The sequence below is a fragment of the Patella vulgata genome, chromosome 1 (genome assembly GCF_932274485.2).
Source record: "Patella vulgata chromosome 1, xgPatVulg1.2, whole genome shotgun sequence".
Taxonomy (NCBI): Eukaryota; Metazoa; Mollusca; class Gastropoda; family Patellidae; genus Patella; species Patella vulgata.
The window spans coordinates 38,060,698-38,088,293 of record NC_065879.2 but is presented as its reverse complement, the minus strand read 5'-3'; the positions used below and the strand labels follow the sequence as shown (position 1 = coordinate 38,088,293).

Sequence of the window (27,596 nt, the reverse complement as noted above, 5' to 3'; positions counted from 1 at the left end):
CTATTGGTGGTCGGCCTCCATATGGTTCTAGTTGTTTATATGTCGTGGTAAACACAAGACGATTTTATTTTAAAAGATTTATTATAACACACATCTATTGGGTGTGAATGGTAGGAAACCTACATCTCGTGTTAAATCTAGGTCTCTACATATATTGAGTATAATTGTGATAAAAAGGTATAAAGAGTATAGAAAAGGGGCATGAATAGTAAGTACGGGACAGGGGGCGGGAATTAACATTCCAGTATATCAATCCAGTTATGTTTCACAATTCAGCTTTCCGATTTCCGATAAACTGTAATAATCCGAATCTCGATTCGGCCGGTTTAGTTATTGTGTATACATGTTAATCACCCAATAATACATTCTACAGTAGATATCGCTTGTGTGATATATTTCATAATCTACTGCGATATCTCCTTAGGATATATCGCTTTACATGAATTTAATTGGTCAATTGAAAAGAAACTACTTTTTTTATTTTCAAAGAACAGTTCATTTCTTATTAAAAGTAATTTTTTTTTTAAAAAAATGAACTATTGTTATTCAATTGACCTGATGGAAACACTGGGCCAATATAAAGGACTTTGCAATGGTTGAATTGCTGTCAAAAAATGATGTATCACTACGCCGTAATGTTCAGTAAAAGTGAAATCTACAGCAAAGAATTATATTTATCTATTTGTGCATGTAAGAAGGGATTGGGTGATAAATAAAATCTCCTCGTCTTTTTTGATATCAAAAAATATCAACACTCGTTAATAAAGTAAAAAGAAAACCTCGGCAGAGCCCCGTTTTTTGTTACTTTATCAACTTGTGTTGATATTTTTTGATATCAAAAAAGACTGGTAGGAGATTCTCTATATATACAAATTAAAAAGTAATTTCTAAATCGTGGCAAATTTTACTATCATGCGATAATTACTTTTATATATAAAGATATACAAACTTAAAGGGATACCATTCACTCGGCAAGATAAATTAAGCAGTCTATAATATTAGCCTACGAGTACGAGGAACAGCTTCGGATATTGTAAAAAGGGTACACAAATCTTAAGCGATCTAAGGGTTTGGGGTTGGGGAGGGAGAGGTGATATCAATAATAAATATGAATTAAAAATGAAATATCCACAACACGATGATAAAAATGGACAAATAAAAAATGTTATTCTAAATCAACAAGCGGAATAACACTTCTTTTTGAAAACAAACAAGTCTTGAGAGAGAGAGAGAGAGAAGAGATCGTGTCCTTTCTTTCGTAGCCAACAATGTCAGATCTTGATGATATATGAAAAAAGGACAACTCATAGTTTAATAGCGACGTCGCCATCCAGGTCTACTCCTAACACCTGTGTACCATCTTCATTGAGTTTCAGTTCACATGTTCCAATATCTTTAAGAGGATCCCTCCCTTCTTTGCAACCCATCAGAAAAACACCCTTGGGATCAGCATCTTCTTGTTGTATAAGATATCTCCAGCCATTCTTTCCCTCAGCTTTGTGTTGTCGCATAACCTGGTATTCCGAATAACCTATTAATCAATAAAAGAGATGTTATATAATTATTATGTATTTGCGTTTTTTTGGGGGTTTTTTTTTGTCAATTTTAGATTTCGTCGTCATCTGTTGAAGAAATGTGCGACATTATGTCCCACTCCTGATGTGTATCAATTTGGCCGTGCAGTGAATCTGACATAAAGGGTCACCGTGTTATTTCTCAAATATTAAAGGACAATTTTGGTGCCAGTCATTATCACATATGTGTTAGAGCTGGTTAAACACATTCCAAATATATTTTTAACACAGAGATCATTGCTACGATAGCTGAGAAATACAGGTTTCCCGTATCGGAAGTGACGAACGCCAAAGGAAAACACGAGTCGCTGCTCTATATAACTGACTGAAGCGACGAGTGATAACAGATACACGGCCGAATTATCACATATGTGATAATGACTGGCACCAATATTGTCCTTTAAGGTATATATTGGAAGAGAACTTGTAGATTATCATCCGCGGTGATTAAATCATTTGTAAATCTAGATTTATTAACGCAATTAAATAATACTGGACATCAATAAAGGTATCTAGATTGATGAAAGGGTGTTATTTATTCTGCTCGGATCAGTAAATATTGATTAGGGTTAAACACACCTGATATCACTTCTAATTCGATGGGTACACATGGTCAACAACATTTTATTGCTCATTTGTGTTGCGAACATATTATGTAGTAATGTGAGAAAGGACGTAATTAATACAAGGTTTCGGCCATGGCATTAATTCCCTCTTCCGGTAAAACGCAGATGTTGAACAGAAAAGACTAGTCTTGGTGATACTGATAGTTGCATCTTGAATTGTGTAATTAAACTAAAATATCTAGTTATTAATACAATGCAGACAAGTATAAAGACATATATAAATTCAATATATACCATCTCCTCGAGTAGCTGTAGTCACCAACTTCCATTGATTCTCCAACAAGCTGTCCATCAGTGGGTCCATCATCTCTGTAAATAAATAAGATACATAAAATCCATAAGACAATGTAAGGCTAATGACGCAAGTAACATATTATATCCTTATGGGACAGACGATCTCCACCAACGTAAGCCGAAAAAGTAATATGGCAGCTCGAATCATCAGATTCATCAAATACTGAGGAACTCCCAGATTAAAAGAGCGCTCAATGCTATCCATTTGTTATCCATTAAATCAAGAATAGACTTTAAGCGTTTGTACTCCACCTTTGTTTTTATATATTCTTCTGGGCATATTCTTTAAACATCTTATTAAATATTCAAAATCAAATGTCTTGAACACAAATCGTTTCTTTACATATAGGGCCTGTTCTACAGAATGCGCTACCCCGTCACATTAAACTAGCACCCAGTCTAGAAACATTAATTATGGCACCTAAACAATGCATACTAGCATGTTACTGAGCGCATTATAAACGTACATATTATTATCAGTCTAGATATCAAAACGACAATAAATTATATTCGGTCTACACTTGGTGTATGGGTATACTTATTCATTATACACGTTCACAGTCGTAATAATATTATTTGTATTTCGGTTAGGACAGAAGTACCAAGTATCGTCTGTTCAACATGATTTAGGGTCTTTGGGGTGCTTTTTAATGTTTGGCGTTTGATCAAGGCAATAGGTATACTGAGACGAAACGAAGGTTATGTTACGACAATTATTTGCTGGAATACCCAGGTAATCGATATATGTTTACCAAGCTACCAATCAAACTTATGAAGAATGGTCAGATTTCTACGTACTTTATGTCCCGCTGAGAGATTCTTTTGTCAGTTGGTGTGCTTATACTGAAAGTTTCTGAGTGAAAAGATGTACTTCGTCAACTGTAAGATGTTATCAGAGCCATGATAATCATATCATCTTTATAATCGTATATGTATCCCAATCTTAAATTTCATCTTAAACCAAGATGTACATAAACTTAATGAAATTATAAACTTTCTGTGTACCGAATAATGATTTTGTGATTACTATTCACTGTACATATATTTATAATAATTATATTCTTCTTAGAAATCTTTGTAAGTGATCTTATTTACGTACGAATAAATGAATTATTATTATTATATAATTGAGATCAGACGGTTGAATTCCATATAATACATGTCCTAAATACTTCTGTAAAAATGAATACATTTAATTTGTACTTGCAATATGCCATACGATTCTTCTTGTTTTAAAACAAAGTGAGCTGAAATGTATAAACTTATATCGAATAAACGTTCTTTATAGCATAGCCATTATAAGTAACACGAACAACATTATATTCTAAAATTAATTTAGAACAGATAGAAAAGTGAGCTCAATAGCAGTTTTTTGTTTGTTAGATTTTCTTATTTTAAATCGGCTATAAACAACACACCCCATGTTCTTTATAACATAGCCATTATAAGTAACACGAACAACATTATATTCTAAAATTAATTTAGAACAGATAGAAAAGTGAGCTCAATAGCAGTTTTTTGTTGTTAGATTTTCTTGTTTTAAATCGGCTATAAACAACACATCCCATGCACTTGTGATGATGCACTTGTGAAAGCGAGGAGGAAATTGAATCAGAGATGTTTACAACACACCTATCTGAAGATAAACAAAGTAATTTCCAGGCAAAGCCAAATGGTTTGTACTTGTGGAACAAACAAAAAAGAAAACCTAGAAAACTAAACTATATTATTATACATAAGTCATTTTGCAGATGCTGCACTGATTGAGTCATAACAAGGAGGTCGCTTTCAAACACAACATCAGTTAAAAGGTGTAAACTACAGGTGCGAATCATCCGATAGATCTGTTTATCTCTATTGGTAGCGAGGTTTGTTTTATATCTATTCCAAATTGTCATCATGCAAATCATCATAGTCAAAACGATATTTAAATCGACGTATTTCTCTGAAAGTGATTAGCATTTTCACAACTTTTAATATGGAGGGAATTAAGTCTTTTCATTGAAGGTAGCATAAATCTCAAAAGCTATTTGGATTCTAAGAGACATGTATATAGTGGAATTTCAATACAATGAAATATACTGCAATCAGCCGGGAATAAATCACTCAAGGACCAGTCTCCCAAGACAGCTCTCCACAATTTAGAACTATTTGCCTAATAACCCAAAGCCCAAGGCCACAAATCTAATTGCAAAGTATCCGATCTAACTGCGCTGTTAATTCCCACGTCCAGTAGCCCGATATAACTAACGCATATGACAGTACCCGTAATCCAATACAAATAGAGTAGCTTTTGTCATAAAATAAAACCAAGTACGAACAATCCAAACCATAAGATAGAATTCGAAGTAGTGTATTCAAGCAAAATAGTGTAATCAGCAAATGGACTGCTCCTCGTGTACAAAATACACGACAAACAGTGGTAACAGGTGTCCGGCAGAGTAAGCTTACCCTGCCTGGCGCCACACCCGCCATAGCTGCATCCAAACTATTAGGCGAAATGTCGGTAAGATAGCGAGATTGGCCAATGAATTATCGATATGCAAAATGCACGCGATGAACCGTGTTAACGATGTAGTAGACATTATCAGGGAGATAGTAATAGTATACGTGTCAATTAAATATATCTAGAATAATAGCCGAGAGAGACACGTTATATTTACCAATCAAATCAATATGACGGCCATAAAACTTTTTAAAGGTTTTAATAAGTTTAGTGCGCGAGTATCCTTGTAGTTGAAGCTTAGATGACAAATGACTCGATCTACTTAAAAAATCAGAATAATAGGAACAAGCTCTCGCGTAACGATTTAGCTGAGACACAAACCCTCCATGTGCAAATATAAATTACAGCATTCATTTACCTGACTACGTATAGTCGCAGTATAAGTATGCTCTGTTTTAATAGTTAAAATTAATTAACGAATCACTCTACGAATTATTGAGGCTATATATTTTACTGCTAGACGACTATCGCAAATGTGATAATGCCTCTTTTAGTCTTATCTAAAACTGGTTAAAATAACATCTAGGTCCACTTTTCACCACCTCCATGTTTTAATAAGGTATTTATAAGATGGATAGGATACTATTTTAGATCCACCGTGGCTTAAAATAGATCTACGACGCACCAGTTATACTTACTATGGGAATAGGCTATGGTTTTTCTGATCTATTTTTCATTGACGTGCTGTATATTCCCAAGCCAAAATCAGGTTTAATAAATCATCGTGGAAGTCGGTCAGCTATAGTTATAACAATTTATAAACGGTCATATTTCAAGCGTTAAAGTGCCAATAACTTTAGAGCTTTTTACAACGACGCGTAACAAATTCTTAAATTTCCAGCAACTTGTTACCAAATTAAACCGTTTTAAAAGATTCCTCGTTTCACAGATGACTATAAGGACTTCTGTTTAAAGCGTTAATTTCATATTTTTAAGTTATATTTTTAAAATGTATTAAAATAAAGCCTTAAAATAGATGGTATCTATAAACAGTCCTAGACCTTGTTAAAGAATAATCCTATTAATCCTGTAATTCACTATTGCCAGTTGAGAAATTGGCAAAACTATCATTTTCAACTTCAAATTCAAACGTTTGAAGATAGTTATTACATGGGGGGGGGGTTTAGAAAAACAAGGGAGGTAATTGTGTTATTATTTCCGGGGTCAATGATTTCTAAGTGTGAGAATGATACCTATGATCGTATAATAGTGAGTTGACAACCTATTGAGCAAAAGACATTAGAAAATATGAAATTCTCGCTTTAATACAATGAAAATTTGGTCATAATATGGTCAACGGAGTTTGAAGTTGATACATTAAAATGTTTTATTCTTCTAAAACATAATACCTCGCAGTGGATCAAACCATATTGGGTGCACTTTATATTCCCCGAAATTCAACATTTCTGTGAGAAACAAAATAAATAACGCGGGAACACCACGGAATTGGTGCTATTAGAACATACAAATAAGAATACCCTAAGTTAACATGTCATAGAAGTTGTTTAATGATTAGCCACAACAAGTCTTATGCCATCATTACTTTTTATTCATATGGACAGGTGAAAGGAACAATCTTTTTTCTTGCCTTAAAGCTACAACCAGATGTTGAAGTCATCATTCATTATATAACATATTCCTACTTTTTATCTAAACTTTTTTAAACATTATTTTGTAATACGATATTTGCTTGGTATAACCCCATCACACGTGGAAGATTGGTAGATGAATCACAACTAAAACAAGTCCATGGAGCTAAAACAGTCTCCTTTAACCGGTTTACGCTTCAGTATGCAAATGTACAACAAACATGATTAATCTTGGAATCTTCTCAAATAGATATGGTAACAGATGCTATACATATTTTGGAGTTAAAGGGGCCATCAACTTTTAAAATAAAACGTAAGACAATTTTAACATTCATTTACCAGAAAGACACATTAACAGTAATTAAGATTTGAAATTCTTCCACTATCTCTTACAACGACACAATTCGCTTCCTCCATTAGGGGAAGCAGAAGGAAACCGCCATTTTAACCAGTATATGAATAGTCATATATGCGATGGTCTTATGCATGTATCTTTCCATTCCAATCTATCACCCTATAAGTTATTAATGACACTAAGTATGTCAGATTCCTATTCATAGATAATTCCAAATATATTTACGGACAACCTTGACTAATCAAAATTAAGAAATTTAAAATCGACAAACAACGACTTAGCTAAGGGATAGGTGGTTGCCCATATACAGTAGTCCTTATACTGTTAAGATGATTTTGACATAAACCGTAAAGTAGGCGTAAATGTGATTCTTAACATTTATTGGGTATATGACAACCTAAGCTAAACTTTACACAGTGTTTTGTTCTGATATAGAAAACAAATTGCCAATTCCTCTAAATAGATCACTTAGTCGAAGAAATTTTCCCAAGGAATTTATAGTTCAGGAAATCTGTCGGCACTGTTAGAATGTTTTTCTTTCTTATGTAAATTTAGCATGCTGGTCTGTACGTTAAGATATTTGTGTTACTTGTATACTAAAACATGTATAAGACTTCTTCTGGGCACCTGTTTATAAGTAGCAATATTGACAAAACAGACAACTAAGAGTTCTAAATACTAGTAAATGGCACGAATGCTAATGTTTATTCGACATAACATTCAGAGAACATTTGTAAAGAAAGAAAATCTAAATAAATAAACAACATCGCTTGTTTTAAATCTTGAATAGAAGTGTCAAATATTAATATCAGAAATAGTGTTTAGTATTTTCAAATTCACTTTGGGTATACCGGGTGAGAATGAAATGCCCTGACAAATGAAGGCGAAGTATGCATCCTCCCAACCCCGGTAAAATATATTCAGCCACTTTATGATGACTATATCCATAACCCTAGAACGCCACTAATCCAAAGACTTGTGCGATTATTATGGCACGGGGTAGTAATGTGTGTAGATAAGACTTAGAGAGCGTTTTACACCCACACTGAAAACACTTCCTATGTTTAGTCTTTTAGAAAATTACTTCTTACTATGACAGAACGTCAAATGTTTTATAATATGTGATGTGAAACAAGACCAAATACACTGGAACTCTGTGAATTCAATATATAGATCCAGAACCGAAATACCGATCTGAATATTGACGTGAACATCGAAATTATTTTTTATAAGATATAATTTTTTTTTTGTTGAAAAAGGAACATAAAACTTTGTTTCTTTTGAAAAGTATATTTGAGTAAAGGATAAAATGTCCCAGACAAAATTATTTACACATAATTATATTGCATTGCGATGTTACTATCGTTTAAGGGTTATAAATATGTTGAGCTTGAATATGGTATAAATGTTCCAATGTTTTGAATGAAAACCACAGCTGGAATTTTGAACGCAATTAAAAAGATAAAGTGTCAAAAGGTAAATCATTAAGTCATAGGTATAAAAACACGTATAATAAATAAACTGTGGGTGGGGCAAAGTATGGCTTTTCTGTTCTAATGAGTTTAAAGTTAGATGCTTGTGTATTTAAAGAGTTCGCTTTTACCAAACATAAATAAGAATGGTAAGGTTGACTTTTACCTCAGATGTGTTCTGTGTAAAGTAACATGAATAAACATAAAACAGTTAAGAAAAGCAGTTGCTCATCGGTGGAGAAAGAAAAATAAACGTGAATTTATACTGTATTTAAACTAACCCTTATTTTACATTTGGAAATGATGATGTCATCTAGTCTCTCTATGATATTAATTGGTCATGTATATAAAAGATAGCCTGCTGAATATAGAGTGCAGAAAGGGATACAATTGCTCAGCATTAATTATCAATTCAATGTGCTTTAACGATCTATCTATTTACTTGGTTTTTAGGAGGAGGGTGGGGGCTGGTTGGCTGAGTGGTCTAAAATCGTAAGGTTGCTTATTGACTTTCGATCCATAGTAGTGGTATCGCCTGTCCATCTTCATGGGTTTTCTCCAGGTCCTTTGGTTTCCTGCCACTAGTAAAGATCCATATGTGCAAGCGAAAGAAACTGTTATCCTATGTTAATCTCAAAATGGCACAGTTTGTGTCGAATTGACGTTAAACACACTCTCCTAAATGCTAACTTCTTTGTGCTAGGCTTTAATATCAGATGGTGATATATTGAAAAATTGTTTGTTCTTTTTGTCCGCCCAGGGTGATAATCAAAGACTACTTGTTTCCGGATTCCGACAGGAACAATAAAGAAGCTACCACCTGCTTCAATGTCTGTATACCTTCATCATTTACGTTTAAATAGATTACGTTTTAAATTAAGCGATTTCTTAATCGTTTTGACACCCAGTCTTGATAATAAACGGCACATGGCATATTAACCTATAAACCGACATAGAAATTACATGTTTATTATGAATGAATTAAAGATGTACGCCATATTTCATGGCCAAGTGTGAAAACAGGTAATTTCACAAAGAATGTAAACACACACATTATCGGTGATGAACCTATAGACGTCTGTGGTGGGGCTAACCTTCTACTAACGAGACTAATTACTTGGGTTGGTATGCTTGTCAATTCAAGCTGTTAGAACAAACAAATAGAATGTTTGCGGATATAAACTAACATCCACGGGAATTACAGACCTCCATTGACCACCCAAACTCTCTACAACTATGCACAGATTGTTTGCGTGTAGTAGGATACCTGGCATCTCTCAAATCATTTCATAATCAGATAAAGTTTATCATACTACACTTTGTCTAAAGATAACAGGATATTTTTTAAGCTCGTGAGTTACATCTTCTGATAAATCGCAAAAAGTTACTGTTATACAATCATGTAACAACAGCTGATGACCGAATGAACGTATTTGTGTCATCTGTAGTTGGCAGTACAGGTTTGGGTTTGTGGCAAACCAGGTTGTGATATCAATAGGTGGCATATTTTGTGACCATGCTAATGAAGGCGGGCATACGCCATGCAGCGTGCAATAATGAAAATGAATTCCAGGATACCAGCGCTTGGGAAATTTTAACGTACTGCCAATGGTATACTAGACTTTTTCCATGCCAGACAGGGTGTCCTGCGCCACGGACCCTAGAACACCATACTGGGAAATCTATTTTCTCGGCCAACACTGAACCTTCTAGTTAGTTAACCAGTGCCTTACACAGAGAGCCACCGTGGCTTCGTATCATACAATATTAATGCAAAAAGTACAATTGTTCTGCGATATAATCCTCGGTGAAAGAACGAACAAACAAGCATCGGATGCTAGCTGAACAGTGAGTCGTAACGGATGTTCAAGTAAAGTTAACTTCACTTTCACTTCGTGGGAGAGATATAGATAATGTAGATCATTAATTAAAGATGTATTATGTAGGGGCTAAATCTGCCTATTGCAGGTCTTTATTTGGGCCTTAAAGGTTATATAAACTATTAATTAGAGATTTATTGACTTTTTTCAAAACCATGCTCAACTCCCAATGCCATCGGGTGCTCGAGATTGTCAACGGATTTAAACAGGATTTGCGGTTAATGATTTAATTCAAAAATGGATAACCGAGACTTTGTTTACTATCGTAACAAAGGTAGCAATGACAATCGAGACTGGGCTATTCTCCAAACAGCGCTAACGTCGCTCAGAATGGAGCAATTTGACTGAAATTATTAAAACGAGAATTTGACTGAAATTATTAAAACGAGAACTGTGAGCTCTTTATCTAAATCTTACATAATGGATCTTTAATTCATCAATAATAAAGTTAAACTTCTGTTGGCATATTGTTATATTAAACCTTATTTGACGTGATTTTCGCATACAGTACGTCGGATATATTTAAATCAAAGCGTATCCGATAAACGAGATAATAATGTCAACCCACCCATAGATTATCTGCGGACCATTGTGCAACATATCCTTTTCTAGGTATGCCAGTGCTTAGATTTTCAATAATTAGGTAAGCCTCTGGTTATATTCGAGATGTATTAAAATAAAGCAGTTTATTTTCTTCTTCAAATAAATATTGTTTCGTTTGAACATCAGTTCTCGTTTGATGAGATATTTATTTTCAATGGGTAGTAAACCACAGCACAATATGAGATATGAATACCTTTATGTTAATTGAAGGCAAACGACAAAATAATAAGCATTGAGACTAAAATGAAGCATCGCTTATTTCAACATTTACCGTTACATAAAGATAAAACTGTTAAAATAATCACTAAAAACATAAAAAAACGGCAAATTGCACTTATGGGCTTAGTACACCAAGGTGGAAAATAGATTAGTCATAAAAACAGAAGATACCCTTCTTACTATAGAAAATATGAATGTTTTTAGACAATAATTGTTTAGCCAAGCCAAATAATCTGTTGACGAATTTTTGAAGCACATTCATATGTTGCCCACATTTTTATATTACTTTTATGTCGTGCGGCTCTTTCGCATTTACCGGACACTGCAGCTATAAATGCTAAGACAATGAGACACATGTGGGTTACAGTCTATGCGAGTTTGTCTCTGGGTACTCTCTTATTTACACTATATCTCAATTAATTGGTTCCACAAATATGTCTATTCTATTTACGTTTTCAAGAGTAGGGAAACAAAGACAAGTGGTTTGTTTTAGTTAAAATATGATTTACGAAGTACTGTTAAAACAATGATTTTATGTTAATACGCATATAGCTGGTAAACAATCTGATCAAATTACAGATCTATATTTCGTTTCCTTTTTCTAAAACTATTAGAATCGAAACGGAATTGAGTCCGTGTTTTAATCAAATTGGAAAGTAAATGATCGTTTATTATATATTATATGCTGTCTTGCAGCGGTTGATTCTTTTTGACATTTCACACTTTAGCCGTTGCCAGCCCAGTTTCCTTACTCTGCTTAAAATAGCGTTTCCTGTGCTGTAATTACGTACATTGTCTAATACTGAATACACATATATTTATGTTTATTTTGGAATTAGATAAGTACAGAAACGTTGACAGGTATGCATTCTTTTTTTGCATTAAATGATAGAACATAGTCAGACCAAACCCGACACCCATCAATCAGTGTATTTTTTTCAAATGTCAAGGTAACGTTTACATCATGTTATGAGTAATGCATACCTCGATATAAATGGTTCAATGCATATGGTTATGAGCATGTCACACCCATTAGATATACTATATATGAAACATGAAAGGTAATACTAGCCTCGGCATAGATGTTTTTTTTCTTAATTAACATTTGAAGTCAAGCTCTGGCAGATGTTTTGTGCCGTTATTAATAAATCATTCTTCAAAGATAATATACAAATGTCATGCGCTGCCTTGTAAGTTTCTCTATCGAGTTGTATGCGATAGTTTACGATTCTACGCTTCTTGGATTGTATGCTCCTATCGGGTATGGTATATATTATAATGCACAATTAATGATCAAGCTCCACAGATTTAGAAGCCACCGGAAAGATTAGATCTTGCAGTCGTTAATAGTATAGGAACAGAAAAAGATGTGAAGCAAAATGTCGAATATACGTCCTCTCCTTTCGAGAATACCTGTACTTGTTATGTTTTACAGCAATTTGAGCAGGAGTCTGAAGACGACGGGTTAAAGATCATATTGTATATAAGATGGAATTCTTGGAAAGCTATACGATATGTAATATATGTTTCGCAGGTGGATAGAGAAAATAATAGTACACATCATGCATAATAAACTCCCCGTACGTCCGCACGCAAATAATATCTTGGAGTAAGAATGACTTTTGTGGTAGAATTAAAATACATTTAATTTTGGATAATCAAAGTTTTCAAAAAGACTAGGCTCATGGTAATGAGATTGCCATGTTGTAAACGCACCATTGCATGGTTCTTTTAAATATTTAGAGATACGTATGTCCCAATGCCATCAAACTATTACGGTTTAGGATTCATTTTTTATATCGAGATACCAAGCAAACAGACCTTCTCCGAAAATAGTAAGTCCTCGGGGGGCCGCCACTCGCATTTACCCCGCCATTTCGACCAAGAAATGATATTGATATACCCATCTGTGCAACAAATATGAATACAGATGGTGATTCGGTCTCTGACATTTAAAGCTCAAAGGAATAATACAAACACTCTGGCAAAGGTACTTCAACAGGGTGCCATTTATTGGTTTATTTCTTACTAACAAACTCACGGAGTCTTTTACCCTAGCACACGTGTTTGAAACATCATCATATAATACCCTTTTCGCGTTGATTTTATTTTATGGGTCTAAATTCGAATCGTGGACGATAAAAAACATAGGGATGCTCTTTTTCGTGCCCGGTTATAGTTTGACAGGGGTGGCGCGTGTGGGGCTGACAACCAAAGGGTGCCAGGTCTTTCGGGTTTGCTGTCAAAACTACTGAAATTAAAATTACCGTATGTTACTTTCAAAATGACAAAGTTTAAACCCAATTAAGCCAGTGATGAGATGCTATTCCAAATGCAATAGCACCCCCCCCCCTCCTTTTCTTAGCTATTAGATTCATTACATTAACCAGTTCCTTGAAACAGTTAGTTATGTTAAAGCTGCTGTGTAAAGCTTTAGCTCTTGTTATCTTGAAATCTCTTTTTTTTAAGACAACCCTCTGTTATTTTGTTTGATAACGACAATGAATGGGTAATATACAAGTTTTATAAATCAATTGTATAACAGCGAGAAATGTAGCAAATTACAAGCATATTCTTGTTACGCTAAGATTCATGAATCATTTCCTTCTCATTCTTAAATCAGAAGAATCTGAGCAGTTTTTGTAATTTTCTGGTGTCTAAGCTACTGGTGCTAAACAAATACCTAAGAATCGTTTATTTACATTACGTTCTGAACACCAAACAATACAATTCTTATTTTTAACAAATATTCGAAAGTCTATGGGAGAGGGGCATTTTCATGGCCAACATGATATGATGAAACTTGATAAATATTCGAAATATTCGGAATACAATTCATTGAAACTAAACGCTTAAATCAGCGATTACGCCCCGTAACAGTTTTGTGTAAATAGAAAAATAACCAATGGTAGACGAATACTAGTCTTAAGTCGATCCGATTCCCATTCTAAATCCTGCAAGAAATATATAGATGTGGAAGTGGGCTGCAAGCGTTACAACTATTTCCTTGTGTAAGATAACCGTGTCAAAATATATAAATAACTTCAAATTCTGGAAGTGGAGTATTAACTAAAATCCATCCCGAAACTTCATGTTTTAATTTTCAAGCTATACAAATAAAACTATTCCTCTCGCAAATTCATTGCATGTGCTGGGTTACATTACCTTATTTTGATAAACGTTTTGGTATTTTAAGAAACGGAGCCCGGCCCGATGAATCAACAGGAATTAATCATATTGTGTAGATATTTACAGAAACCGCTCAAATATACATCTACGATCTTAGACAATTGGGTTAGACAGTTGCACCTTACCAAACAGCAGAAACTTAAAGCCGTAATGATACGATATGGTCGGTAGTGATTTTAATTAGCTGTCAAGCCATTCAAACCGAAAGAACATTTGCATTTATACAGTTATAACAAAAAAGTCATTATATAATGGAACTTGGAACGGCTGTGTAAATAAAACATACACGAAACCATCGGCAACTGATATTTATGCGTATTACGTAACCTCTTATACCCCTCCAGTCACATGCATTATATATTCCAAGTAAGAAGCATCTTGGCCTATCTTATGAATACATTCCAAGCAGTTTCCCCTTTTTTACTAGCTGAAACGTATACTTGTTCTGTTCCAAAGCGAAATGTCATATTTTTCATGTGTATTAACATTAAGGAAACTCTTCAATGAACCTTCTCACCACAATATCACTATTCAAGTATTAACAATGGATGCTGCAAATTTAAAGGTTAAAGGTTAACAGGATTAGTTTATTGGAAAAATGCATTTTGATTAGCTTAAAGTACCACCAAAATATAGATCGTACAATTTTATTTGGCTGCAACCCCCCGATCCCAATATGCCTAATATACACGTAAATTCCTATAGGAAAGAAGAAGAATATAGGCATAGAGAAACGATGCCTAATTTGTATAAAGTGTTTTACTCTATTTAGTTAAAAAAAAATACCTTGCAAAAATATTTGATATAACCTGGATTTAGGGATAAGTCAAAAAAATATTAAACATATTTCGTACAGATACTATGAACATCTAGCCGTTACTTGGCTGTGATTGTTCTCTAACTATATACCATTGTCTAGCAGATGATTGAAGCATCCGATATTAAACACTCTATGATGTTAGTGGTGTCTAAATATCCAAACAATCATTTATTACTTCTCTTTCGTAGATCGTTATACTGCATTATACATGTACATATTCCATCTCTCTGGGAGTTTCAAATACGGTATATGTTTGTGTAAGGCGTATCCGATACTTTGATACAAGATTCTCAAAATACTAGACATAAAACCTCTTGGGCTAACCGAATACATAACGCATTAAATATTTTCCGCCTTCTAGAAATGACCACCAGTACATCCAAGGAGATAGATAACTACTGAATCATCCCACTGAAATTATCATTTATAGAAATAGATTTCTTCTGCAGTCTCTTTGGAATTGGAAAATGTTTTATGTTGTCTTGTATTTTACCCTTTGGTATTTGTAAATAACCCACAAGCTTAAGTAATTATGAAAGCAAGAACGAGTACTGGTAAATCACCAAAGACATACCGTCTATTGTTTTCTGTAGATTCTCTCTTTGACAAAAGTAATAATGATGGTACGCTTGATATATATGGCAGCTTATAAAAGACTGTTGATGAGGAGATGAATAAATATATCATGATTTAAAGATGATAGAAGAATCGAGTACAGATTGATGACGGTGATATACTCTTAAGAAAACAAGCTAACACATAACATGTGAAAGTAGAAAACTTGTACCACATGTGAAAGCACCATGGAGTACATGTGCATTAAAAGTGTACATTGACTCCACTCGGAAATTGTGTAAAGAGTACAATACTTAATTAGGACGTCACATCCATCTATTTAGGGCGTGGAATTGATCAGAACAAAATGGGTTTGTTTGACGAAAAAGTGTTGCAATATAATATTAAGGTTTTAGTGGGGTACCTATACCATCCCAAAACAATCAGTTCGAATCACCGAGTAGAAATTCTGATTAATAACCGGGCTTTATGGACTCATTTACAAGACCAGAAGAGCTTAGATCTTGTTTTATTTACTTAAATGTTATAATGTTTTGAATTCAGACTATGTGAGAATTTTCGACAAAGATCATGATTTGTATTCAATATTGATACTTAAATTTATTCCATGTTTGTGGCATCGAGATATAATCAAGAAAGCGTAGCATTCTTATTTACAATCATATGAACATTATTGTGCAAATAACCACTAAAGAACATCTGTGTGTTTTGCCAACGGTAAGTTTTCTCAGTGATGAAAGAAATTTTGCACCTTAATGACACAGAAACCCACATCAAAAAATGATACCAGTAGACAGACGGAAAAGATAAATATCAGTGCTAATGCATCGCTAAAAGTACACCAACATTTTTATCATAAAGAGGTGAAAATCTTAAGATGTAACGACAAAAGAGGGTACTTAAACTGATGTATCTTTGATTGTTATCCTGATGCAGATGGAATAAGATTAAATAATATACGTTCTCACTGCACTGCGATGACTTGTGATTAAAAGCCCCGAGTGTTGATTTAACAGTAGTAAATATACATGTTTAAAAGCAATATCAAACAGTTCAAAGAGATCTTAAATCATATTCCAATAACAGCTTTCCAGCAACCTTCCCAATAATTCTTTCAGTTTCGGTGTTTTAGTCTTTTTATTTAGCCTAAACTAAATATTATTATATGTATGATTCATCCTGAAACACCTGCAACATCAACGGCAATATACACCACTGATACACAGTACCATCATTAAGAGTCTCATGTTAGATCGAAAAATAGAGATGTTATTAGATAATATTCGGACATAAATATTCGTTCCTTACCATTACCTTTCATGGAAACCTAAACATTTGCACTCACCTACACCAGGTTTGGGCCATTTTTGAATCAATACATTAAAATTTATAAGGGTTACATAATACTTCCCCAATTGGAAATCGTATGTCAAAAAATATGATATAAAAGTCGATTTCGAAACACTTTATTAGGGGAGTATACATTATTAGATTCTCTATATCACAAACAGTCAGCACAACATGACCGCAACGAGTAGATCTCTAGAGCAACCAATTTACATAGACACATGCATAAATTATTATATAACAACTTTATTGTTTATATTAGCATCCTTGTTGCAATTGCAAATAACTCTTTAAAAGAATAAACATACCAGTTTACAAAGAATGTATTACCATTTCTGCGTTAAATGTTTTACCGGGCCGCTACTAAACTACAAGTCATGTTAACCTCATACATATTTAATTATACCTAGCAACTCCAAAACAATTTAAAGGTAACCTTTACTGTTTGAAGACACACATCATAATAATAAAGGGACCATTACAATAGAATATAATTAGTTAATTATAACATTAAGATCTCAATACCAAGCATTTTACCTGAAGAGTCGTGTCTTTACGTTGCTAGTGCAAAGGAAGTCCAATATTTATATATAATGTGGAAGAGGCATGACCTTATTAACTTAACTATTACCAGTTGAAAAAAGCTAAACTCTTTTAATTCAAGCTAACATAAAAGTGTTGGGTCAGCAAAAGGTCTGTATCAACTTTGCAAAACAAATCAACACGCCAAATGGAATAAAACAGACATTTTAATATTCACCGAAATCGAGAAGATCTATAGTCATCAGAAATTAACAATTCAGATGCATGGTGGTGGGATAACTAATTTTTTGACATCCTTCTGGTTATCATATCAGTGATGTCCAAGTCGTTCTTATTGGAACACTAGTAGCCCCTTCGACTACCATTTGAAACGTGATAACATCATATCATTGGTTTCTTCTCAATAGAAAATATATATCATTCGGCTTCTTCACACGAGCCCTTGCTAGTTTACATATTATATCCGAATAATATTATTTTACAGACAGGCGTAGGTACCGACTTATTGTAGCAGTATTGTGTACCCTTAAACCACAAACATATTTTATCTATTTATTATCTTCTTAACGGATTACACGTGTGCAATGGTAAACATGTACCTATACATATATTTTACAATTCCAGCAGAGAATATGCCCTTGTTTTAGTAATATCCCTCAATATAATTTCTATTTCTGTGCGATTTGGAGAAGTAAAAATAGTGAAAAGTGGCTTCCAAGCAAGTACAAATATTAGAAATAAGTTTAAGTTTATTGGCGAAAAGGTTAACAATGCCTTACGGCGGTCCTCCAAAACAGAAAATATAATGTCATTCATGTTTATTTGGTGTGTTATACAGCTAATTCAACATGCATTTCGATTGCTGAGAAAGTATGAACGTACATATTGAGCGATGACCAAGCCCTGTATATACACCTTGATCGTGGGCTTACAAAGCTCCTTGTCCAGGTTCTTACTAAGTTTGCCAATTATTAAAGGGCATATATGTAACTACAGTATAACAGTATATACAACCAACCGCGGTTGTATCGTTGCTTGTGGCTATGCTCCTAAAATATCTTATACCCCAAAGCCCATTTAGTTTAGTCATTGCGTGGTCAGAGCCATTAGAATAAAACTAAAAACATTTATTTGATATAAGAATACATATATATCAGATCTAATACACGTGGTCCAGAATGCATATGGTTCCTGGGTTTTTTTACCTCGCCTTGGTTAGGAATCAGGTAGGTGTCTTTAGATAGACTGAAAACAACTGGGTTATTCGTAAACAAATTCCTTGGCTTCCCATCTTAGTTAATTGAAAGGTTACCTCTTGTAATCAAAGTAAATGTGCTTATCATTTTTCTACTTTTCACACCAATTGTTCGTTATATCAGGAAAACGATACTGAATGATAAGGAACTGTTTACGTTATTGAGCTTATATCTCAAATTAAGCCTCGATGTTTTCTTCGTCGACTCCTGTACATTGGTAACCGAACCTCCCTGGAAAAGCAAATAGCTTCTCTTAATCCAAAAGAAATGTTTGGAACCAGACTACCTTTCATCACCTAATTTCTTGTTATCATCTGATCCGGTGGTCATATAACAAATCGGTGAACCCAGTTCCAAGAGTGGCAGTTGACTGGCCTTATAATAGTTCATTAGTTAAATATCTATGACATTTAGAAATATAGTCAACGATTTCTTTTTTTTTTTGTGCACTTAAATATACCCGCTATCGAAACTAAACTACGCGATTACTTATTAGAATTTAGAGGTTAAACAATGAATGTTCAAGTTGTACGATTTGCGCACTTAAATATACCTGCATGCGACACTAAACTACGCGATTACTTACTATTATTTAAGGGTTAAATTTTACGATCTGCGGACTTAAAAATACCCGCATTCGACACTAAACTACAAGATCACTTACTAGTATTTTAGGATTAAGAAGTGAATGTTTCAGTTGTAGGATTGAATGCTTTAAGGTTTTTTTTATAAATCGCTAAAATTTAAATTTGCGCATTTTATTTCCTGTGATTAATAAACCATTTAATGTAAAAAAAATGAACGTCTTTATAATTCTTTTGTAATCACGAAAACAGCTTGGCACAATAAGACGGGTCAGTAGTACTGCAATCCTATTTCGTTTCGTTTTTATAGTTCAAAATTTCGTTTTACTTGCCTTTACTACACTAGGATATGGAAGAGTTACGACGCACTTTTAGCGTGTGGTGCACGGAACTGTGGGTAATCCACTAGAAACCTCAACGCTGATTGGTTAATCAAATGTCTTACGTCATAGAGTCAACAGCCGCTCGTATGCCCCCTGACGCGACCTCCCAAAACAACTTGTCAGTCGTACAAGGGGAACTTCAAATGGAATAGCGCATAGCCTTGCGGATTAAACAAAAATCCCGATCCAAAGTACACGTTGACATGTACGTTAAATAACCCTAAGCAGTTGGAATCATCATAGCACACTGCATCGTATATGCTCATCTTCATTAGGGGTGGGGGTTGTTGGATGGCCGAATGGTTAGCGCGTGCGCGTTGTATAATAAGGTCTCTCACTGAGTCAATTGGCATGGTTTCCCGGCTGTACGTGACAAGGAGTAGGTTTGTATGTCCAACCTCGTGGGTTTTCTCCGGGTCCCCCGGTTTCCTCCCACTGCTAAAGACCCCTATCAATTGATGAAATAAAATGGAACCATGTGTTAGTCCCTAAATGACCTAGTTTGTGTTGAGTGGACGTCAAACCCCATTTCTCTCTCTTTCTCCCGTCTTCATTGAGAATCCGATATCAAAAGTTTTCCTTTAGCTGTTGTCTGAAATCAGATTTGAATGTGGTTGTTTTTAAGTTTTGGTTTAAATGTTTTATAGATTGCAGTATACTGCTTTTTTCGATGTCAGTCGCCTGTGAGACGCAGTGCCTTTTTAATTTTACTAATATCTTAGATAATGTAATCTAGAGCTCATAACAAATGCATTTTTAGGGTTGATTTTTTTTTGTTTTGATGACTGGAGTACATCACAATTATATATTATTTCATCATACGTTGGAGTTTAAGTGTTCTTCAGAAAGTTATGATTTAAGATGTTATGTAAAGCGCTGAAATGGCCATAATTCATGTTCGCTCATTATATTTTATCATTGATAAACCTATTAACGGTTCTTTTCCCATAAAAGAGATTGTATTTTGAAACAGTATGTTTTTATCTCAAATACTTTTCGTGTATATAGGTTTATCAAATAATTACTTGTATTTGTAGGTGTCTGTGCTGTCTGACTAGATATTACTGTTATTACCACTGTGAGTATTATGTTATTGTAATTCTTTGAGTGACATGACACAAGATTAATTCTTAATTTGCTGACTTTGCATCCTTGGTGACATTGGAAGTAATAGGTGGAATTGGGGTGTAGAAAATGAAGGCTGCGTCCACTTAATCGGATGAATATCAGAAACTTTTCATTCTTTGTGTTGCCTTCAAGATTTTCACTGTGTATTGTTCTTAGTTGTGTACTATAAACGGCCAATAGCAGCCTTGCTGTTACAATCGCGACTAGACATCGGCTGGGTATCTATTTATAAACTCATGAGTAAATGGTCGTGGATTATGCTGCCGATGTCAGCTGTCCGAACAGCAGCCACTGTTGATCTTATGCATAACATAAATCATTTTCCTATAGATTACATCCGTATATGTATGAGAGCTGGCTGAAAATTTCTAAGCCTAAAAAGGATAGATCAGTTGGATTGGAACAAATTTTTGCCACCAACATGTACAATCATTGAATGAATCACAGACGTAAGAACTGCAACTGTAGTGTTATTATTGTCTTCGTATCAGACCATCTTGTGAACCTATCCATTGAAATCACCTGCGCCGTTTTGAAGCAAATTTTGTAAAATTTTGGCCAGATTTGTAATTTGGATGAGACCTATTTCCAAAAATGAAAAGGAATTAGCCGGTCGTCATTTTCCTAGTAATAATGACGTCATGTCAGCTGTGAGCGACATTTTTAGAAAAAAAAATCCTGACCCGCATCCAGGCCTTGCGTTGGCAAAAGTGTGTACACCCCGAAGGGAACTATGTAGAAAAAAATGGAAACGACCGACTTTGCACCGGTCTTCCGCAGACAGGCTTAGAACTTTTCAGTTAGCCCTCGTATCTTTATATAGCAGTAAAGGGAAATTGGAAAACCCAAAGGGTTAGGCAGGTCTCTCTACCCCAGGTCTCTCCACATACCAGCCATAAACACTTATGTATAATGCATATAAATATCATTTTTATAGTACTATAAAAAAGGTGTCAACGAGGAAAAAACTAAACAAATCTACCGTAAACTGTTAGTCTTTATCACGTTGTTTTGTCTAGTTCTTTCTTATTGGATTTCGCTAAATAATAGACTTCTATACAGAGTTATGTATAAGGATGCTGCTATGATACAAGAGACTGTCAACGGGAACGGGGGATCACGTGGCTAAGTGGCTAAGACGCTGGCTCGCTAGCCTGGAGGTCGGGTGTTCGATCCCTGCATTGGCCGAAAAAGTTCATCCCAATTTTCCGGCGTGGTTTCCCCTTGTCAGTGATGCAGGACGGAGGGCCTGACAAGGACAGCTGTCTAGTTGTTCGGATGGGACGAAAAACCGAGGTCCCGTGTACACATTGGCGTGCACGTAAAAGATCCCTTGGCAGTTGGAATTCGATATAAGAGTAAGCCGTAGCGCCGCTGCCCGGGCAAAATTTCCCTCATAGCACACTGTATGGCGTATGCCCATCTTCATTAGCCAAGGTAGGACGTTAAACCCCATTTCATTTCATGTCATGTCAACGGGAACTCTAGTAATTTTCACAAAAATTGGCAGAGTAAAGAAAATTGCTCAAGAGTAGGCTGGTTATTTCATCATACAAATGTTCTCTTAGAATGATCTTAAAATTCATTGTTGTAGAACATCAAAGACGGTAAAAGAAGCCCTTTGACTTGGTTGAATTCAGGTTGTTTAATTGTGTTCACCTGTTTATTTAGATTCATAATCACGTTCCATACATTTTTATTTGACTAGAGCACGCAGAAGTTATTTGGATGCGTTTTTGACTGTTGCAAAGAAATCACAACGTTAACTTTATAAAAGGGCGTAAAATTTAAGATGACGAAAGATAACCATCTACCAAAATAAATAAAACTATCAGATTTAATCAAACATCCAAATCAAAATTAAATATGAATTAAATATTTTACTTACTTGCGGGTTAAAGGTGTGAATCGTTTCCGCTCCAAAAAAATATAATCCTCAATTTATTTGAGATAGAAGGATCTCGGATACTTTCTAAGAAGACGATAGCCTTGGCCTGACAGACGATTCAGACAATCCCAACACGTGCAGAAGAGAATGTGTTGATTTCAGCGCGAGCCGTGTTTTCTTATTATATTGGCCAATGGAATATCACCTTTATATTTGAATCTACAAAAATAGTCAAACGGCAGGCGATAAAAAAGGTCATCTAGGTTCCGTATCATATAAAAGGTAAGAAGAAAGGTGTACGGTGATGAAACATTACAAGAATCACGTTATAGTAACTAACTGTACTTACAAATTTATCTTAGAATAGAATAACACGATTATATGCATTTATATTTCAATGTCACAGTACATAGACCGTTTTTCTATATAGATATGTAATGAAATTAAATAGGGTTTAAATTCTGGCGAAGACACGCATAGGCCCCGCCAAACAGTGTGCTTTTAGGGGATTTTGCCGGACAGCGGCGTTAGGGCCTATATTATTCCGAATTACAATAGCCAAGGGTTTTTTACGTGCTCGCCAACGTATACATTTTTCGTCCCACCCGAACGACTAGACGTGTCCCTTGCCTTGCCCTCCGTCCTGCACCACTGAAAGGTGAAACCATTCCAGACAATTCAGAGCAACCTTCTCCCGGCCAACACCGTAAGAAAATTAAATAATCTGTATAAAAGGCAGTTGAGTATAGGTTGAAACACACCCACATTCTATGTGGTCATTTGTATTATAGTATAATAATGTAGTCATCGGTACCCGAATGTCCGTACGCAATTTTTATGATAAGAAAAGAAAAAATCCATGTGTCCGTCCACACTTTCTTGTCCCATCCACACTTTCTTGTCATCGCAATAGAGGCCACAGGTGTTAAGGGATTTTTCTGAACGTTACACAAAACCTGTCGATGATCCCTATTTCATTTCTTCAAAATCGGAATAATAGGTTTAGAGGTAATACCCTTTTTTTTCCGAAATAGGTGCATAGAGTTTTGATAATATTTTTCTGAAACTTTCAGGAAATACGATAAAATGAGGATACCGATTTTGTTTCCTTACGTTACTATCAGATATTGTTAGAGTTATGCCCCCTTTTTTGAAACCTGTCCACACTGCGTGTTAGCACAATAGAGGCCAGAATTTAGATCAGATATAAGATTAGGGTCTTTAAATCTTATCGTGAAACCTTTCCGAAAACAATGCGAACGTGATACAGCCTACAATTTTTCACAGATTGTTTTCAAATATTGTCTTTAGAATGATATAGTGAGACTGAGAGGTCGAACCCATAAGATATTCAGCGTTGCGCACCCTTTCTTCCATGACCAAGCCGCTTTCCCTTCTAGCTTGTGGACATGAAAGATGCTACAATCTTTAAATTTATGATTTTCCGGATAGTTTAGTTTTGTAATTATGTGAACATGCATAGTGACACACTCAACACAAGACCATTTAGGACTAAGATATGGTAAATTATCACACAGGTAAGATTGAAACCCTACCCCACTCCTGGTATTTTACAGCCTACGAATTAACTTTTTGTTGACAAACTTATGTTGATTATAAGATCAAATTTGACTAAAAGTCTCATCATTAGTAATTAATTAATTTTTGAAGCATTTATATACTGCTATTAGATTTGCGTGGTGCCATGCGAAGCAGGAATCGCGTACAACATTCCGGAGTGTAGTACAACACCGTGTTGTATGCTGGTGGTATCTTACTTGGGTTTTTCTAATACAAATCTCGATGGAGTGGGTGGATAAGCTGATTTTTTAGCTACTGGCAAAGCCCAGCTTAGGCATGGGCCAAATGGGCCCAGGCCCAGGGCCCCGCGGTTCATGGCAAAACGAGACAAAATACTATTTAATTCCAGATGAAAGTTCCACTCATCGGTCTAGTGATTGGTCGAAACCCGTGACGTAGGTCATCGCGATCGCTCGTATGCTAATTATATGCCATTTAGAACTGAATAGATTTCCTATTTGATCAGATATTATGTAATTTTTTATTGTACTGCAGACCGTTTAATTGTATGTTAGGCATGCGTGCCATTCGAAAGGATATAAAATAATATTTTCGTAGCCGTAGGTACCCTGCTCCGTTTAAACTGTTCTTTGGCTACTGGCCTCTTCTGATGGGCTCCGGATATTGTCCATTGGCAGCTCAACATTTACTCAGCTTACGTCATGGTGCGGTAAAGGGCTTTGCCATAAATTATGACATTATATTGTGTCAAATTAGTGTTTTGCTCATTATCTATATTGTGTGACATGGGCTTTTGGTAAGTTTTGCGACATCATCTATTAAACGGGTAAATTTGACCGGTTCCACACATGTTTGACTTTGGCTAATTTTGTTAAACACATTTTACACATGCACATTTTGTAGGTAAACTGCATGGGTGATGCTTTCCTAGATTTACTCATTGTGTTTTGTTGGTCAGTTTGGCAATATTATCTATTAAACGAATAAATAATTTTTAAAATTCGCAGTTTTTTAAAATCTTCTCTGTAACGTTTTGTAGGATTTTAAATACATTTTGTAGATAAGTTTCGTGTGTGTTGTTGGTCAGTTTCGGACATTATCTATTAAACGGGTAAATTTATAACGATTTCGCGCATTTTTTACTTCTTCTCCGCAACGTTTTGTAGGATTTTAAACACAATTTATAGGTAAATTGTATGGGTGGTGCCTGTCCAGATTTCATCAAATGGAATTGATTGGAGGACCCGAAAGTTGAAAATAAAGACATTAATTTTAGGACATCTCTTTTTTTTAAACCACGGGATTGATTTCAACCAAATTAGGTAGGTACATGGCTTAGATGGTTGCTTAGTTATATTTTTGGTCATTTTTGACAATGATTAAACGCCCTTGTCGGTTATTGTCTGTGTTTATAGTATGGTCGTTTTTTTTAACTGTTGGCTTGCGGTACCGTCGAAGTTCATTCACGGCTGTATCGTTTGTTTATATGGAAACAGTCCACATGCTAACTGTCTTTGATGTTTTTATATATATATACCGACTATGTTGTTTATAAACATGTATTACATATATTACAAACACGTGAAACAAATAATTGCACCAGATAAGGGAAGCAAGAGAAGATGTTAATAGTTTGAACCATGTATAAAAAATGGAAACCGTCTAAAAGTATTTCGACCCGGTCAGCATAACACCGGGTTATCTATATGTATCCAATGTAAGGTTTGTTTATTACCTTTGCTTCCAAATATCATTGAGTCTGCACAATTTCGGCACCAGAGAAGATTCGATCATGGACATGAATGAATGTCGTCATTTGAGAGGTTTGTAATCTCTTGCAAACTAACATACTCTGAAGGGTGAATCTCTACATGAAATAGCAGTCCAAAGTGTTTCAATTCCGTTCGGTATCAACAAAATATAATAATATGGATCCTTATGGGCTAGTCAGTTTAAGGTCAATCCTGTATGGGGCCCATCACTAATTGCACTGAAGCTACATCTGTCCGAATTTTCAATATAACCTTACACAAAATGTATCCAAAACCAGCTAGTATTTTGAGAAATTAGAAGAAATCCAAAATGGCCACCAACTGGCTTCAGAATTTTAAAAATGGTGAATAACTCGGTTATTGATCTCGCTAGAGTTAAGAAATTTATTACGGACAGATTGGAAGTCAACCCTTAGTCAATAACTATAAAACAAACAATATGTTGATTGATGGCTATTTCACAGGTAAAACGATATTGATTATTGTTATGTGATTGTTGTTCTAGAATATAACCCTGTAGATGTACATTTATATACCTCTAGAAAAGCCGACCCTTACCCTTCTTACATCTAACAACTATCCTTCTACCATTGTTTGTTAAATTGCACGTGTAAGGTCATCCATTCCTGTATATGGTCAACACGTGCCAGTATCCTTTAGGTTGGTTTGCATATGTACGCATGTCCTTCCGCCATAATGAATTGACGTTTTTCATTATGTTTCCTGCATGCCGGAGGGGACTAGTAACGGTAAACAAATCAAAAGAATCTGGCACCTACAATGAAAGGAAAAAGCCAGTGCGCGTTCATTAGATGATTTTTATATAGGATATGCTTTGAGGTTTTAGGTGTGGTGAATATATGTATATATTTATTATTGTTGATTATGTTATTTTAGAGTTTGCAATTTCCGGAAATAGAGGCATCGTAAGATAATGAAAGAATTTGTAATATAAGGAATTCCATGTGTATGAATCGTTTAGTTGGTTTCAGCGTATGCCCACATTCGGCATTACCGAAGTCTAAGATTGAAATAACTCAAAAATGTCGTAGTTTCTAAAATAATGTTCTGTTTTGATGGTTCTCATAGCAAACAATTCTTTCTAACCGATTTCCAATGCAAATGGAGACATTATTAATGCATGAACTAAATTAACTGACTGACGCCACACTGGGCCACCACTGACATAACCAACAGACCCACTCATTTATCAGTTTGAAATTGTTTAAAATATTTCCTTAATTCCTTAATTCATGATTTATTTCAGGGAAAAACACATGCGTGGTCATAATCTTTCAGACATGTCTTTGGCAATACGTGCTTTATAAAAACAAGTACGTGCGTAACATGGACCGTCAATCGATGCCTAATTGTCTCAGAACAGAACAACAAGATGAGTAGCCGAATGGTTAGCACGTGCGCGCTGTATCGTGAGGCCTGTCATTGAGTT

At 35.0% G+C, this 27,596-nt stretch overlaps 1 protein-coding gene across 1 annotated transcript; it reads right to left on the bottom strand.

The window, feature by feature from the left end:
* Positions 1-62: 62 nt before the first annotated feature.
* On the bottom strand, positions 63-22,996 carry LOC126821929 (uncharacterized). Its single transcript, XM_050550566.2, has 3 exons — positions 22,833-22,996; positions 2,435-2,509; positions 63-1,531 (listed from the first exon to the last, which is right to left on the bottom strand). Exons 2-3 carry the CDS (start codon positions 2,505-2,507, stop codon positions 1,305-1,307), a joined length of 300 nt encoding a protein of 99 aa, XP_050406523.1. The 5' UTR covers positions 2,508-2,509; positions 22,833-22,996; the 3' UTR covers positions 63-1,304.
* Positions 22,997-27,596: the final 4,600 nt, after the last annotated feature.

What these genes read in the sequence shown, in the direction of transcription:
- LOC126821929 (XM_050550566.2), bottom strand. Translation starts at nt 2,507, where the DNA reads ATGATGGACCCACTGATGGACAGCTTGTTGGAGAATCAATGGAAGTTG. An exon ending in TACAGCTACTCGAGGAGATG is followed by an intron (nt 1,532 to 2,434) that starts GTATATATTGAA and finishes ATTGATTAATAG; the next exon opens with GTTATTCGGAATACCAGGTT.